This window comes from Stegodyphus dumicola, chromosome 9, assembly GCF_044657685.1.
Source record: "Stegodyphus dumicola isolate Sdum_Otavi_A_Nest chromosome 9, ASM4465768v1".
Classification (NCBI taxonomy): domain Eukaryota; kingdom Metazoa; phylum Arthropoda; class Arachnida; order Araneae; family Eresidae; genus Stegodyphus; species Stegodyphus dumicola.
In genome coordinates, this window is record NC_140776.1 from 136809501 (window position 1) to 136827552 (window position 18052).

Genomic DNA, 18052 nt, shown 5'->3' on the forward strand with positions numbered 1-18052 from the left:
CCATAAATATATGTATGGCAACAATCTACGGGCAGGGGAACCTTTGTATCTGCAGTGCGCGGAAATGTGTATCGGAAATTCTAATGATATGCTCATTTTAAAAAATTATTTTGCGACATTTCTGTTAAACTGAATTTTATGGTTTGCGTGCAAAGAACATGATATTTAATAAATAAAAGTAACATACAAAACGGTAAAAAAAAAAACGCCCCTTTGAACGTAATTTAATAATAATAAAAGTAATAATACAAAAATAAAATAATAATAATAAAAATAATAATATAAAATAATAATAATAATAATAATAATAAAAAATATAATAATAATAATAAAAATAAAAAAATCTGAAAACTTTAATATATTTTATTATTATTTTTTTTTTATTTTATTCCAAGTTTCAACGGTTCTTGTAAACAAATCGTGATATTTTTTTTTTTTTTTTTTTTTTTGCCGTGAATCGTGAAATTTAGAAACAAATCTTGATATTTTTTGCCTTAAACTTATGTTTTTAAAATATAAGCTTGTGAAATTTGCCAGCAATAGAAGAAACTGCAGTTTGCTGAAACATTTTTAAAGAGAACAACAATAAATGCGTTTTCTCGATAGTTCGCTGTTGCCGAGGATTGCACGAAGCCGAATCTCTGCAATTCTCTGATCCTTTTTTTTAAGCAAAAACAAATTACTGTGTATTCGGGAGAAGAAAATTACAAAAAAGATTTGAAGAAGAATATAAATGTTTTATCTATTTATTTATTTATTTTTAATGTATCACGTCAAATTTGTATTTTATGTTCCCAAATTATGTTTTCTTTTCATATCTTGACGTTTACTGACTGAAGATAAATATCGATATTTTGGGAATTTTTCTTAAAAAATGGCTGAAAAGCCAACAATTAGCACGTGATAAATAATTTTTTTACCTTTATATCTGTAAAAAATCGCCAAATTGCGCCCAGATGCATTAATTTGCGTTAATACGTAAGTAACCTATTTTTTTTCATTCATGACGTAATGGCCTTTGAGATTGCGCGATATAAGGCCTCCACAAAGCCTTATATCGTGTACATTTTATGCTGTCATCCGAAGCGGATGAGTAGCAAGATTCTGACCACGACCGTTTTATTGCATTTGTCTTCAACGTATTTCTTGTCTATTTGTCCATTTTGTAAATTAAGCTTTAGAAGTGAGGTTTTGGGAATGACGCTTGTTGGTTTACAGGCAAGAGACTTAAATACCCGCTTTATTCAAAAGATTCCCGGAAAAATCATTGAATTTGATTTTTAAGAGCTGTTAGAGTATTTCCTGCTGAAAAAGATATACACTGAAGTGACAAAGCAAATATACAGATGGCAGTAGTATCGCGTAGAAAATGTATAAATGCGAAGTGCTTTGGCAGGGCTTTCATTTGTGTTCAAGTTATTCATGTGAAGAGGCTTTGACGTGATTATGGCCTCACGACGAGAATTAACAGACTTTGAACACGGAATGGTAGTTGGAGCTAGACGCATGGGTCATTCCATTTCGGATATCGTTAGGAAATTCAACATTCCGAGATCCACAGTGTCAAGAGTGTGTCGAGAGTATGTAATTTCAGGCATAACATCCCATCATGGACAGCGCAGTGGCCGACCACCTGCACTTAACGACCGAGACCAGCGACGTCTGCTTAGAGTTGTCAATGTTCACAAACAAGCAACACTGCGTGAAATAACCGCAGAAATCAATGTGGGACGTACGAGGGACGTGTCCGATAGGACAGTGCGGCGAAATTTGTCTTCCTTGGGCTATGCCAGCAGAAGACCGACTCGAGTGCCTTTACTGACAGCACGACATCGCCTGCAGCGACTCTCGTGGGCTCGTGAGCATATCGGTTGGTCCCTAAACGAATGGAAAACCGTGGCTTGGTCAGATGAGTCACGATTTCAGTTGGTAAGAGCTGATGGTAGGGTTCGAGTGTGGCGCAGACCCCACGAAGCCATGGACCCAAGTTGTCAACAAGGCCACTGTTCAAGCTGGTGGTGATTCCATAATGGTCTGGGCTGTTTTTACATGGCATGGACTCCGTCCTCTGGTGCAACTGAACCGATCATTGACTGGAAATGGATACCTTCAGCTACTTGGAGATCACTTACTGCCATTCATGGACTTCACGTACTCAAACAACGATGGGATTTTTATGGATGACAAAGCGCCATGTCACCGGGCCACAATTGTTCGCGATTGGTTAGAACATTCTGGACAATCCCAGCGAATGATCTGGCCACCTAGATTGCCCGACATGAATCCCATCGAACATTTATGGGACATCATCGAGAGGTCAGTTCGTGCCCAAAACCCTGCACCGTCAACACTTTCACAATTATGGACGTTTATAGAGGCAGCATGGCTCAATATTCCTGCAGGGGACTTCCAACGACTTGTTGAGTCCATGCCACGTCGAGTTGCTGCACTTCGCCATGCAAAAGGAGGACCGACAAAATATTAGGAGGTATCCCATGACTTTTGTCACTTCAGTGTACAAATGGCATTATATGGAATACTGTAGTTCATTTTGCACTGCAAAGAGAATTTAAGCATATATCGCCATTTAGTGGGAAATTGCATTCTGGACAAAGATGGAAAATGTTTAATAAGCTTTTTTTTTTTTTTTTAATTTTTTTAATTTTTTTATTTTTGCCGCTGTATTCCACTAAGGATCTCTCACCAGCCCCGCCATAGGCCGGTTAATTGAGATCGCTGAATACTGATAGTTCTACCGTTCAATTACAGGCGAACGGATTTGTGCCAAACGAATTAATTTTCGTGCTCTTCGCATTATGTAATGTGAATACGGACCAATTTCCTTTAAAATGTCTTCTTCGAAGACATCCTTTCTCTTGGACAAATAACTCTCGTGTGCTACGCCGTATTCCAATAACCTAACCTTATTTTCGTCAGCTAGGGTCCTCATGCTTTGCCATAATCACCACGAAAATGCCCGTGCATCCAGCCAGCTCGCGGGATTCGAACCTCGGACTGAACTACCAGTGTTCAGAGACTTTACCGCCCCGCCGCTAATGGGCCGATTTTTTTAAATGATTACAGCAAAACACGCGAGATCTTTGTTGCAATCAATCGTCATACTATGTAATATATGGCATAATTATTTATAAATAATTTTTCTTTAAGTGACCCAGAATTTACCTGAGAGCCAAAGTTCGCAGTCGAGATAAGCTTACAAATCCATAAATTCTTGTGGCTTACCTATTGTACGTATATAAAAATATATGGTAAAAATGTAGAGACAAGTAGAGAGGGCCGAAATAAACAGATCTGGTCCTGGAATGTGCGTGCAGAAATGCCGCATTTAAAGTGGATGCTAATGACGTTACTGAGCGGTTCATAAAAGCGTTCTGTTTGCGTAAATCGTCCCAATATTTGCTGGTTAAGCGTTCGTTATGAACGGCGAAACTGATCTTCGGAGAATAATCAAATAAAATGATGTGGAATCATCGATCTCTTTGCTGTCTCTTCACCAAGAATGTTGCCCGCATTTTATCATCGATGGTACATCCGCAGCGGCAATAAGGTAGATAGACAACTAGAAACACATATGCTCGCAACCGGACCATTGTACCGTTAAAGGTAATTAAGGCAACTACAAACACCCATGCTTTCACCGCAATTCGAACCTGGAAAAGCAAAAATGAGGTAGCCGGTTACTCGAATCAGCCTATCGAAATGGGCGGCAAAACCAAACATTTGAGAACGATAAAACTAAAACTTGTACATTGCTAAACAATCCTCGCTCTTCAGAATGCACTAAGTGGCATCCAGCATGGATTAAATATTGCATTTATCATTAAAAAATATTTGCAGTTAAGGTTTAGAACGAGTTATTATGACAATAATTTTTGGATTACAACGTCAGGCATGAGTAGGGTAAAAGAATACTGACCAAAAACTACCATGTGACCAAGTAATTACCCGATAAATGTGCTGTGACAAACTGTTAAGCATTTTTAATACATTAAAAAAAAATCTTATACTCACTTTTAGCAAATGAGATAATTTGTAGTAAAACTATTAATAAAATTAATGAAACTTGATAAATGGCATATGTCTGAAAAATGTGTAAAAATCAAAGGCATTGTGTTTTGCAAAAAAATAATTAAAAAGTTAAAAAGAAGGTATTTTCCCCTTAAGACTCAGTTACTTATTAATATTGAATTATTTATTAATAATTCACTCTTAATAAATCACTGAGTCAGGTGTTGCAGAGTAAGTAGTTTGAAGGGCATTTATAAGCATTCACAATTTGATGTAGTACTTTTTTTTTAATTAAAAAAAATATAGCCAAGAATTACTCAACTCATCCTAACATTTTTTTAACCTCTGAAAAGCAATTGATTAAAAGTGCTTTTTATTTCGTTGTAAGAAGTAAAAGTATGAATTCCTTGTACGAATTTCGGTTGTCAGATTTCAACGGAAACACCCATATTGACCGTTTTCCGAACCTATTTTGACTACTTTTTTGCATGACATCTGTATAGGATATAGAATAAATGACTTTTTTACACCAAAATAAATGACTTTTTATGCTAAAGCGGATTCTAAAATGGACTTTCTGTGACGACTGTACATATGTATGTACAGTTTCATGGTTCTCGAAGAGAGATGGCGAGTTGAAATTGTCCTCTTAGGAGCATCTCAGACATGTTCTATAAGTCAGGAGATCTGTCTGGCCAATCCATGCGGCGAATATCCTTACGTTCTAGGTAAACATTGATCAGCGGAGCTCTATGTGGACGAGCGTTATCGTCCGTTAAAGGAAATCAGGACCAATTGCGCCTTTGGAAAGTTAAAAATAAGGCTATAAGATCTCTTCTCTATATTTCATAGCAGTCAGACAGTCTTTGTCAAACACATGTAGGGGTGTGCGTCCGTTGAACATACTGCCTGCCTAAACCTTTCAGCTCCACTAACGTAAAAATCCTTTTCCTTGATGAGGAAAGGACGGCATCGTGTTCCAGGCTCTTTCCAGATAAAGGCACACCGAGAATTAGTGTCCATGCTGAATCGTGATACCATCCGGGTGAAAAGTAACCTGCTTCGCTGAAGCAAAGAATTTGTAACAAATTCCCTTACAAATTCTTTGGCTGAAGTCTCGTCCAAAGCGCATATTGTCTGCACCATTTAGACTTGCGGCAACTATAGACTCGGATTGCAGTGGCACCAGCATTTTTAATTTTTGTGCAAATTTTTAATTATTTCTCCGGAGATTAGGCAGTGAAAAATTAATCTGTTAAAAATCAATTTATTATACAACTATTATAAAATAATGCAGTTCATTCTTTTGATAATATATGTTTTACTTGAAAAAAAGGAGGCAAAAATGTTGACTAAAAATAAATGATGGATAAGATCAGTTATTATTTTATTCTTCCAGTATCAATATATGCTACCTCTCGTAGAACTGTCAGGACAATGAATTGCACAGTATTAATATCTATAAAAGAAACATATTCTTAAAATGGAAATTATTGATGTTTAATATTGTTAAAACTTAAATATCATTACTATTGCTTTACAAATGTGTGATCAAATAAATCAAACTAAAAAAAAACAAGAGGAGTGAATACTTAGTGAAATTTAGAACGTAGATGGGAAAACTGAAAAGTCAATTTTTATTTTTTAAAAAAGCCCTTTTGCGAAAAAAAAAAAAAAATATTTGAAAAAATTGTAATTTTAAACTTCAAACTGTTTTAGAATTTCTTTCACTTTCAAAATTCTTGCGGCATCACTTTTTTAATAACAATTAGAAAACTAGTAAATCCTTTAAAAAAATAATAATAATAAGTATTTTTAGTTTAAAGCAAATTTTCTCACACTGCAGCGATATTTTCAAAAGCGGTAAATAGTTTAAAGATATTTGCTCAGAATATTAATGTTTAGATATAAAATTAAAGCCTAAGCATTTTGTTTTTGCTTGAAAATTGTTAATATTTAAGTAAGTATATTAATGCCTAGGCATAATATTAATGTTCAGAAATATAAATACAAAATAGAGATTTAACTTAATTAACTTCAAGTCTGATCGCCTTCAAAATGAGTGTATCACCAATTTTAAATTAGATTCTGTGTCTCGTAACTTTTCCATAGTGAGAAATAGGCTAAGACGTTGTCTAAAATAAACGTTTGTGTAAAGTTACCTTTCTCGTAATTTTATATCATTAATTTCTTCTTGGTTAGAGTGTTGAGAAGTTTTTCCAGTTCCAAATAATTATTATTAGACGAAAGGGATGATTTCAGATGCGATACCCTCAGGCACCGGCTTACACACAGAAACGAGAGGCGATTTTGTCCCCAAAGACGCCAAGAGGAAGGATACTTCGCCAAGATCAGGCGTAGATATCTTACCTGTTGGCTACGTAAGGCCGAAAAACCTCGCAGGCATATGTGACGCACCACATCGCTCGCAGGTGCTTCAGTTCGGACCCCATCAGAAAAGCGCGAAGATGGTTCCGCTAGGCCTAATCTGATGTCTTGTTGAAATCTCCACAACTAGCCCTGAGGGGCCTTCTCTGTTTTCGTTTGTTTATGGTCTTCTCTCCACTTACTCAACTTTTTCTACCGTTTTATGTATTCGATGTCATAACTTGTGAATTTCGTCGGATCAGTATAGTGTTGGACTTATTCATTCCGAAACTGACCACGAATGATGGCACAGATGAGTCCGTTGCCCGCCCACGACAGCCCCGTGGGCCAAAAGCGCAAGGGGACCCCCGACGACGACGTGAGTTCTGTGGAGGTCAGCGGACAATTGTCCCCTGCACAATCTGTAAAAAGTTCTGACATCCAGTCAGCCTTTGCTCTCATCGATACCGGAGAGGTCAGTGTATTTTAATTCTCTTGTTCTGTATTTTTACACTAGACGTTACCACGTGGGTTTGAGAGGGAAATAATTCTTGTCATAAAAACGAGCGCACAATACTTATCGCGAGCAATAGCTATTTCAATATCCTTAGTCATTCATTCATGTTAATTAGTCATGTAAATATTAGCATGTTCGTAAATATTTTTCAAGATTAAATGTTTCCACTTTCATCAGGATAAGGTTTTGAATACAGGTATAAGCGATTATATTTTCAGATGCGTAATATTTAATATATTAGGGAAGATGTTGATTTTTTTATGATCATTACTTCATGTCAAGCATTTGTAAAGATATTACACAGTTAAATTTCAAAAATTAACTTGCTTTTGCAAGCTTTTTTCTTTTAGATTCCTTTTAGAAATAGGCACTCAAGTAAGAGATATTTAACATCATCTTCTGACTGCCATAAATAAATCAGTGAGAATAATTGTTCATTAATTTAACAAATTGTTTACAAGAAATCTTGTGAAAATGCAATCAGATCAGAGCTTATAAAAACATTTAAATAATAATAGCAATAAAGGTCATTCCAATAGTTAAGTTTTTACACAGATAACATAGAAAATCTTTAAAATAAGCAACAAATCTATTTTTAAATGTTATGATAGTTATTAGTTTTAAAATGAGGAAATTTTAATCCATCCGTTACCTATGTTTTCCGAGGAGTATGTATAACATGATGTCTAATAATTCAAATATGCAAATGTTTAAAACATGTCTCAGACAAAGTCTTCATTAGTCCAAAGGGGCTTTGTCCCTGAAGGACTATTCTTTTCGTTTTGCGAATTTGCTTTCAATCACTATAAATGTCCGTTTCACTTTTCAAACTGTTGCCACCAAATGTTAGAGTGCTCCATTATATTTGAAGAAATGAAATAAGGAAAAATCTGCATAAATGTATATTTCCCGCATTGTGATAAAACAACGGTACACAGAGCCATCGAATTTTGAATGACGTAATCCTCCTACAAATATAGGCATGTGGAAGCCCAAATTTGAAATTTATAATTTGTTTTATGATCGATTTCATATTTTGTAAAACTTTAACGAATTTTTGATTAACAAACTCAAGGATTTCAAAGCGAGCCATGGCAACGTTGCAAGGAGAAAACTTTTTTATCTCTGGCGAGCGAGACTCTGAGTCGGAATTCTAAAAATATGCTCAATTTAAAACTATTTTGCTATATTGCTCTTGAACTGAATTTTTTGGTTAAGTGCGAAGAAGGTGATATTTAATAAATAAAGGTAATGGACAAAATGTTTAAAATATGCCCCTTTGGACGTAATTTAAAATGTGAAAAACCTTTCAGATTTTCTTCTTCTTCTTCTTTTTTTTTTTTTTTTTTTTTCCACATTAAGTGTGTCTGAAATGCTCACAATTATTATTTTTGTTTACATGTAAATGTCATAAAAATTAAAATCTCTAACTATTCGAGGAAAAAGTATTGTGTATATCTAAAAAAAGGTTTGAGAGGCTGCTAAAGGATCTTAAGATTGAGATCTGAAGTTCATTAAATTAATGATTTTTTCCTACCTTTATCTAACCCTTTCTCCGAAAATGCAGTCGTAATATTTACTTTCTTACTTTGGTTTCCTGAAGTTAAAATTTTAGTAATAACGGGCAGTTGTTTCCCATAGAATCAACTTTATAAAAAATCTTTATAAAAATTTCTAAGATTATCTTGTTGATAAAGACTAAATGCACCAAACTGCAAAACAGATTTTAAATACGTTTATATCATTAAACGGTTCATCTAGTTATAAGTATTATAATGCTTAACGAATAAAGTTCAGCTAGTTATAATTATTATAATGCTTAAAAAATAAAGTTCAGCTAGTTTAATTGAAGTACTTAACAAAGTTCACCTAATCTAATTGCAACGTAGAGCAAATAAAGCCCAGCATTTAGTCTTTATCAACAAGACTTTAGTGGTGCATTTAGTATTTATCAACAAGATAATCTTAGAAATTTTTATAAAGTTTTTATAAATGGCTTGTTTCTTTTAATGAGTAGTCTCTAAAACAAGCAGCTATAGTTTGATTAACAGCGCAGGGCGATTGCTATGAAACTTGTACTAGAGGATTCAAATAGTTGATTGATTGGGTCTCTCATTTGAAAGTAAAAATTAGCAAGCTTAGATATATTCGTAGAAATTTCATCTGCTAGTTTGGAAAGTTCAGTAGCTTACTATACTATGCGAATGACTGAAAGAGCAAAATGTGGGATTTTTTGTTAGAAATTCGGTTGTAGGGGTTGGTTTAGGATAGCTGAAGTTTTCGTAATTTTCAGGATGTGTAGCTTTTTTTTTAAGCCCCTACAAATTTCACACTAATTATCGTCAACAAAACATTGTTGTGTATAAACGTAGTTAAAGATTTTAGGATTCTGCTCGTACACATTGCTTTTGTCATCACCTGATCTTGCGATTAGCCAACGAGCTTAATTTTTTCAGGCTTTAGGCTCGGTTTCCTATGCTAAATTAGAGTTTCAAATCCGGAGGTATCGCTGTACAAAAAGAGTTAAAAAAGTGCACGAGGACTAATATTTTAAAAGATTCCATTTCAAGACTTAGAAGTCTTGAAATGGAAGAAGAAGAAGTCTTTAAAGTCTTAAAGGGATTTAGTTCGTATTTGTCATATCTTGGGGAAATCCTGTAAGAAATTGAGAATTCGTAAAAAAAACTATTTGTCTTTGGAGGCATTGTCGATCTAGCTACGATACCGAATAAGATCAGAAATGATCAGTCAGTTTAACATGCGGTTCTCATGATTTCCATGAACCAGTTTCCCTTAGAAAGTGCTCCATTAAGGCATGCTGCACGGAAGCAGATAACTGTCGATTTGGTTTGTTTTCGATTATAGGATAAGTCTTTGTGAATAAATCAAATAAAAGCGTTTCAACACGCTTTACAATATCATACTTTTGAATTCCAATTAATGTCATATAATAAATAATTTTACATTTTGGCTCAATTTTATCATTTTTTTCTTCTCCAATCCCTTCACTTAAAAGCATTTTGTGCTTTCATTTATAGCAGGGTGGAAAAAATAAATATATCTTTTCATTCACTAAATTGCATAACATCTAAATATTAACTCGACACCATGATATCGATTAATCGATTAAAACATTGTTTAAATTCTAATTTTTTATGTCGTATTAATCAAGTACTTCAACGAAACTCTGTTTTAAGAAGTATATTTCAAATCATATAATTTCTCTAGAAGCAATATTTATTCTTGAAGAAAGTAGTGCGGATGCTATAAAATATAACAAAGCCTATTCCTTTTTAAAATTTTCATTCGAACGTATCTTGTTTTTATTAAGCTTCTGCAAATACAGCCCTGTTTTATTTATTGAAGGAATTCTAAATAGAGAGCTTTCTACTGTGAAAGTGGAAATGCTTTCATTGTAGGTACAGTTTCTTTAAATAAAAAAATTGAATCGAACTTTATTTCATTGAATTTCTGTTAATAGAATATTAGTATCATCGAAGAAATTTCTAATGCGAACATGGGAATGCTTTCATTTCATGTTGAGTATCAGTCAGCCTATTTGTGAAAGAGTACTAATTTTAAAGAATAGTGTAAAGTAGCTGTAATTATACAAGCTTTAATTATGGTTAAAGCAGCGGTGAACTTTGTGCAGTGAGTAATTAATAGAAGTATTTCTGCTATCTAAACAGATTTGCCTAGTTTTTACGCCAGTAGGGTAAATGATAGGGTTTGTGGTATTTAACATACTTGGCTAGCTTTTAAATATCCAATAGTCCGGTTTTTATGAGTACTTTACAAAAGATTTAAAAAGAAGACTGGATGAAATTCTAAAAACACATAAACGTGTTATCAGTGGTGCTAGTAAGTTCTTTTGATAGGAAGTGGAGAGGGAAAATTAATGATTTCTGGAAGGAGTTGGTACGCTTCTAAAAAACTTCTAATATTCTTAACAAGGAAGGACTCAAAATGTTTATTTCTACTTTGTAATTATATTCATGGCATTACTTTAATCATCGAATTATATCAACGTATTCATTAAACTAATATGTTTACTTTTACTAATGAATAGAATAATCATGAAAAATCCTTTTTTTTATTAAAGTATGACGTATTAATAATCAATTCAATCAGTTAATAGGAAATTTAACGTAAAAAAAATTCATATAGTTTAAAAAAAAAGTAAGTTCACTTTTTCACAATTTGCAATCAATTTGTGTTGATAACTTAAATTTACTGATGTTTTTCATTATAAGACGGTACGCTAATTTTGGTAAAAGTATATTTACGGGTACCCCTTGGCGAAAATTGGTGATTTTTGGCGGTGTATAGATACCGAGTTTGTACAATTCTTTGTCTTGTTATTTTGGCTTTGTGTAGAGCGATTTTAGCGCCAAAAATCGCCTCTACACAAAGAAAAAATAACAAGTCAAAGAATTGCATAAACTCGGTATCTATGTACACACTGACCGATTTTCACTAAAAAAATCACAGAATTGCACAAACTAGGCATTGCGCACTCCCTTGACTTTGTCCATGTACACTGCGACCTATTTTCACTTAAAAAGTCAGAGGAGCATTTTCACTTAAAAGTCCCGTTCTACAAACGAAAAATACATAAAAAACTACAAACAAAAAATACATAATATAATAATAATAAGAGCCAACCAGCGGCCGAGCGGTAAAGATGCTGAACACTAGTACTTTGGTTCGAGGTTCGAATCCCGCGAACGGGCTGGCTGCATGGGCGTTTTCGTGGTTTTCCCCACGTGTAACTTGTATACGAGCCAGTTTCCCTTAGAAAATCCTCCACGAAGGCATCACTCCCTTTAGGGAGATAACCCTCGTGTGCTTTGCCATAATTGAATAATCCAATCCAATCCATAATATCAATAAATTACATTTTAAACAAAACAATAAAATAACATAAGGAAAAACCTCTTAAGCGTCTAAGCACTACACGAAGCAAATATCCACTTACCTCATTTAGAAATTTCTTAGTCTTCAGTCTGTGGCACACAAAATTCCTTAACAGCATCCAAAAACTTATTAAATTATCTGAACTCAAATCCTTATATCGGCGTCGCCACATAAACCACAAAAATAAGAGTCAAAAATATCCTCCGTAGTTCCGGACTGTCCGGAAAATGGCTACTAATTAAACCTTCATTTACACACCAGTCAATTCATGCTCTTTTCCCCCTTACGTTCCAAATCGTACAGAAACTTCAAATTAATCGGTACTTACGTATTAACGCAACCAGGCCAAAATTCGCATAAATTGCGAGATTTGGCGGCCCTAGTTACGACAACCCTACGTGTTATACGTAGTTTTGTAAAAAGAGCATGTGGAGATTCACAAAATTTTCCTGCATTTTCGTGCAAATTTTTGTAATTTATGAGAAAATAGCAGTGTACATGGATAAAGTGAAGAGTGTGCGCAATGCCATTTTTGTGCAATTTCTGGGATGTTTTTTTAAGTAAAAATAAGTCGACGTGGACATGGTTATGGCGAATACGGTTTTTAATCAGTGCTAAAAGCAATAGCCAAAAGATTTCCGCCGAAAAAATAATTCTGCAACTTATTCAAATTCGAAACCGGAAGGGTTTAATTGCTATTTTATACTTTAAAAGAAAATAATATAAAAAAACTGTATTAAAAATTATCTGTAATTAATAAATGTACATTTTCTTTCTATTCATACTTTTTTTACTCAAACTTACAAATAGCGTCAAAACTTATGAATAGCGTCAACCTGGTTGCGATAATACGTAAGTACCAATTAATCTTACTACATTCAGCCATTCTACCGTCTAAACAACAAAACAAGCAATGTACTTCCTAACCAGCACACACCGCAAGCCTTTACAAAACATCCCAGAATTCAAAATTTACCACAATCAAGCAAACAATTACGTCATAATAATGTTTCCGTAACATTCAACTATTCAGGTTACCATAAATAAAACAACTTAGCGATAATACAAGGGGTACCACTTAGTGTACTTTAATTTTTGCTTCCTCCAAGAAAAATAGGTACTTACGTATTATCGCACCCATCTTAGTAGAGATCGCCAAAGCTTCGAATATACCAGACTTTGGTAACCCTGCAATAACAGTTATTCAGGCAACCGTACGTAAGACAAATATTCAGTCTCCAACGTATTTGCGTATGCGCTCTTTTTGTTGTATTCAAAGTTCGAACGGCTTTTATGGAAAAATTCTTATTATTTTTTGTTTTAAACTCTACTTTAAAATTTGTACTCATAGGATTTTCTTATAATAGAACAAAGAGAGGTGAAATATCTGCAGGAATACATTATTTTATTGCAAAATCGCTAAAGGAACAATTCTTCGAATTCTTTATCAAAGCGATACAAAGTTTCTACCACCACAACAAAACAAAACAATAAAATTTACAATTTTTTACAATAAAAATAATTGTAAATATATGTACGCGCGAACTTACTGTTTCCAACAAGGAAACACTTTTGTAATCAGCTCATTTCGGCTATGATAAAAATTTTCTGAATTATCTTTGTTATATTCGTTATTTTATCAATAAAGAACGAAATACAATATGATACATTAAAAAAAATATTGGCAATGCAGTATTCTCCGCTTATTAAATTCTCTTGCGTTTCAAACACATTTATGTTTATTAAGTGGCTGATTTAATTGGTTGTGATTATTGCATTGCAAACCGTCATCTTAGTTTTAAACATTTCAAATAATATAATAACTAATAAGTAATTCCAAATTCAGTTAATTCTAAAATAATAATTAAAAATTAATGTTAAAATTAAAAATTTACACAGGTTAGAAATTCCTTTTTAGTTAATAAAAACATTTTTTTATAATTATGTTCTTAATAAAAATTTTATCGCTTTAAAAATGTATGTTATCTGTGTGTGCTGCATATTGCTCAGCAACAGTTTCTTAATTATCTTCTCAATTTCGTAAAACTGCTGCTACCTTTTTTTGATCAGTACTTTACACTTCAACAGAATCTAAAGGGCTTTTCTAGATTTGATTGATGCTGGTATGTCAGGACTTTTTCTGTATCACTTGCGGTGCCAGCTTTTTTCAGTTCTTTTAACACTTTCATAGTCAATTTTTATACACGTTGGCTCAGTATAATATCCTTGAGTTCTTGTTGCCATTTTAAGTTAAACTCTTGACTCCTATCAAATCTCGAGGCCCACCAGCGGCCTAGCGGTGATGTCGATGAACACTGGTAGTTCGGTCTGAGGTTCGTGGTTTCGTGAGGAGTTGTTTCGTGGTTTACCTCATGTGTAATGTGTATACGAGCAAGTTTCCCGTACGAAAGCATCCCTTCCTATAGGCAGCTAGCTCTCGAGGCTTTGCTATAATTGCATAAACCAAACCTTTTAAATCTTGAGGTTTTTAGCCTTTGTCAATAACTAGTGCTATCTTCTTAATTGTTGGGTGCATATTACACGTTATTGCCACAGTCATTCATTGTTCAATTTCTTAAACCAGTTACTGCTTCTCATTTAGATATTAATATGTCCTCTGTTTATAATTTTTGTGGGGCTCGTATTCATTTAGTAGTCCAAGTAAAACATTTTATCCAGTTATGAGCCGCATGATGATCTGCTCTTCATTCTCACCATGCAATTTCTGGTGACTGAATTTCTCTTTGTGCATCTTGTCAGCCATTTGTCAGTTTGCATAAAATTCTCTTTGCATTTAGTGAAAAAGTTCTAGAAATAGAAAGATTTTTTTTTTTTTTTTTTTTTTTTTTGTTGTTGTTTTATAGCTTGAAAACATTCTGGAAAACCAAATTCATTGTCCTTTGACATTTTTTCCTCGCTTCCTTCAGCTATTCTCGTTTTTTACCAGTTCTTCATTAATAAAATTACTTCTTTAAGTAAATAGCATAGTGCTGGGAAATTCCGAGTTTAAATGTAATTTTCCTCTGACTTGAATTTTTCCACAGCAGAAAAATTGCCCTTTGTTTAGTTTATCTGCTACATCGTGAATACAAGCAGGGACCAATGCTTTCTTTGTTTTTTCTTCAGCTTGTAGTTGCCACTTCCTATCCATTCAAAGACTGTTAATACACTGTAATGCTAAGAATTACTTTTTTGTAACTCTTTGTTAACATTTTTGATTGTGAAAACCTTAAAAGGTAGAATGCAGAAGTTGCATTTCCACTCCTGTCAGCTGGAATTCCAGAAGAAACCCTCATTCATTTACAATGAGAATTGTTTTTGTTGAGAAAATCCTGCTCCTCTGAAGCCCAGTGCAGACAAAGAATTTTGAAAACAGTGTCTCACAGGCACAGAGACCAGGGGGATAAGAAAATTTCAGTCAAACCCATTTTTATGATACACTACATACCTAAAACATAAAGCCACGGCGCATAATGTTTTAAAATAAGGCACACCTTTGATAAGTACAAGTAGGATATTCTTTCTGTCATTAAAGATTCAGTTTTCTCCCATTCTGAGTTTTAATAAGCAGCGGAAATGAGGGCTAATCTTTGGAATATGGTAACAGGTAGTTTGGCGACATTTTGGTAAGGCGATAACGGTTACTAGCTAGGACTTTAGCAGTGTACATGGATAAAGTCAAGAGTGTGTGCAATGCCATTTTTGTGCAATTCTGGGATGTTTTTATAAGTGAAAATAGGTCGACGTGTACATGGATACTGTGTATGTGCAATTCTTAAAAACGCGGCAAGCAGTGGACGATTCTGCACTTTCTCCCAATTTCGCACCTAATCTTCGTCATGATTAAGCACTTTTGTTCCATAAAAGTTCTAGTATAAGCGTAATTCGGCTAGCAGATTGTTTGAAAAAATGTTGAGTTTAAAAAAAAAAAAAGAAAAAAGGCCTTTACTTTGTGAAAACAAAATGGTATCCAAAAAAAAAAAAAAAAAACTAGCAGGTTGCTGTAGCAGGGTTAATCGCCAAATTTTCGGCAAAAAATCGCCAAGTTACCATAATCTAAAGATTAACCGAAATGAGTTTATTATAAGCGTTTTTTTTTTATTGATTTGTATGTATTTTTTGGGGGGGGGTGTTCCAGAAAATCTGAACACAATAAGCTTTATTAAGTGTAATTTAATAAGCAACAGGTACTATACCTACTTTGGAAATAAGAATATTATCTGAAACAACACTTTTAATTTAATTACGGCCTAAATTGGCAGTGTTGGCGCATATCTTTGTGTAGCATATTGTTTGCTGCGTATTGTTCTGCAACGAAATGTATCCAAGTACAGACGTATTTCTGTAATTCTATTCAGTGCATTTGTAAATATAAATATTCAACATTAAAATTTTATCTAGCTAAAATGTTAATTTACCCAGTAGTCTCAGTATTCATTTTAATAACCTAACAAATTCAGTAATCGGTAATACGATTTAATAAGCGAACAATTTTTTTTGGCTCAAGATTTTTTTTTATTAGTACTTTAATCTTCAGCTGAATGTGTTTAAACAGTACTTTAATAAGCTGAAAAAGATCTTTCTGCTGACGAGTTTTTTTTTTAACTGATATTTTATTTATCAACCAACCCGTGTTTATTGTGATCTTAGATATCTTTAAGAGTTGTTAAATCTTGATTTTTACCTGCATGTCTAAAATAGCACTTAGGATCACATATCACACATCATCATCAAAAACTTTAATTTATGTACATAGCATTAACTTTCCGTATATTACGCAGTCTGGTTACTTTTCAAAACCCTTTATGGAGCCAAATATACCTCCTTAAAAGTAACTGAAAACAAAAGTAGTACTTAAAGTAACTGAATATGTTTCATCTTAGCTAAAACGAAAATGATTAAAATTCATATTATTTATGCTTTATAAATGGTGAAGTATCATAAAACTTTAATTATTCTGTCCTGCAGATTATTGCTTCAGTTTTGATAACAGGGCCTCCTTAGAAAATATATTTTTTGTAGGGACCTTCAAAGCCCATTTTCTCTCTTTTGTTAAAGAAATTTAGAATTACAATGAAAAATAGTCTCATTCTGAGACCCTCTTTTACCTGGGATCTTGTGCCTTCACCTTGCAGGCACCTAGGTAAACAGGAACTGTTTACAAATACTTAGCATTGAGTTTAAAGTAATAAATACATAAACCTTTTCACTCAAAATAAACAGTTTTGCATTTTGTAGTAATGACTTTCTTTTGAAATTTATATCCTGAAATTGGATTGCGTCGTAGATTCTTTCATAAGCCATTGAATTATTTTAAGTTTATATTAAAAAAGTTGGTTACATCATTGTAAGAATGTTTCCGATTAGCCTAATTGTATAAAAATAGCGTTGAATTGTACATTATAAAATTCAGTTATTCTGAATTATTATTCTGAAATACACTAATAATTAAAACCCAAAGTATAATTTTGAATTCATTTCCGTAATCACTTCCCATTTAAGATGCTTTCAATGTGAGGATAGGATTTACAAAAAATTTTGTGATTTTCCCATGCAGCCTTTAGCTGAATCTGGATGGTTCTTAGCAAGAACTGGCTGAATGTTCAATATTTTCACCCAAAGAAGGAGGTATTACAGCTGTATATAGATTTTTCTTGCTCTTTATTTTTTAATTCATCAGTTCAAATTCACTGTTTTCAAATTTTTCGAAAACGTGGAAAAATAATCAACATATATTTTTTCAAATACGAAGATACTTTTCAAAATATTTTTTTATCCATAAAGAAATTGACAGTAGGTAACATTTTCATGAAAGCCATACCATGCAGGCCACCAGCGGCCGAATGGTAAATTCGCTGAACACTAATAGATCGATCTGGGTTCGATTTCAAATGAACGGGCTGGCTGCATATGCGTTTTTGTGGTTTCACTCGTGTGTATACGTGCCAGTTTCTTTTAGAAAGACTTCCACGCAGATAGCCCTAGAATGCTTTGCTATAATCGGACAAGCCAAAGCTAAGCCATAAACGCATTTTTGACGCGTTATTAAAGGGTGTTTGTTTTTGTGAGAGGAAAACGCAACCTTTGTTATTATTTCCCCCTAATAAATAAGCTTTCATCAGTTTCCGCAATTGTGCCGCATCCATCTATTTCAATGTAAGGACGAAATAGCAAAGAATTAACACATAACCACTCCTATATAATAATTCAATTCGATACCAT

At 33.6% G+C, this 18052-nt stretch overlaps 1 protein-coding gene across 5 annotated transcripts in view; it reads left to right on the forward strand.

Annotated features, from left to right (window-relative positions):
- LOC118186090 (transcription factor AP-2-epsilon-like) overlaps positions 1 to 18052 on the forward strand; it is a 295229-nt gene that overhangs the window by 135728 nt on the left and 141449 nt on the right. For 4 of the 5 annotated variants that reach the window (XM_035356101.2, XM_035356102.2, XM_035356103.2 and 1 more), the window contains exon 1: positions 6436 to 6871. The exons of the other annotated variant lie outside the window; for it this stretch is intronic. In XM_035356101.2, coding sequence (XP_035211992.1) covers positions 6698 to 6871 — 174 coding nt within the window. In that variant the 5' untranslated portion in view covers positions 6436 to 6697. Of the gene's footprint in view, positions 1 to 6435; positions 6872 to 18052 lie in introns of those variants that run through there. 5 annotated transcript variants of the gene reach the window in all.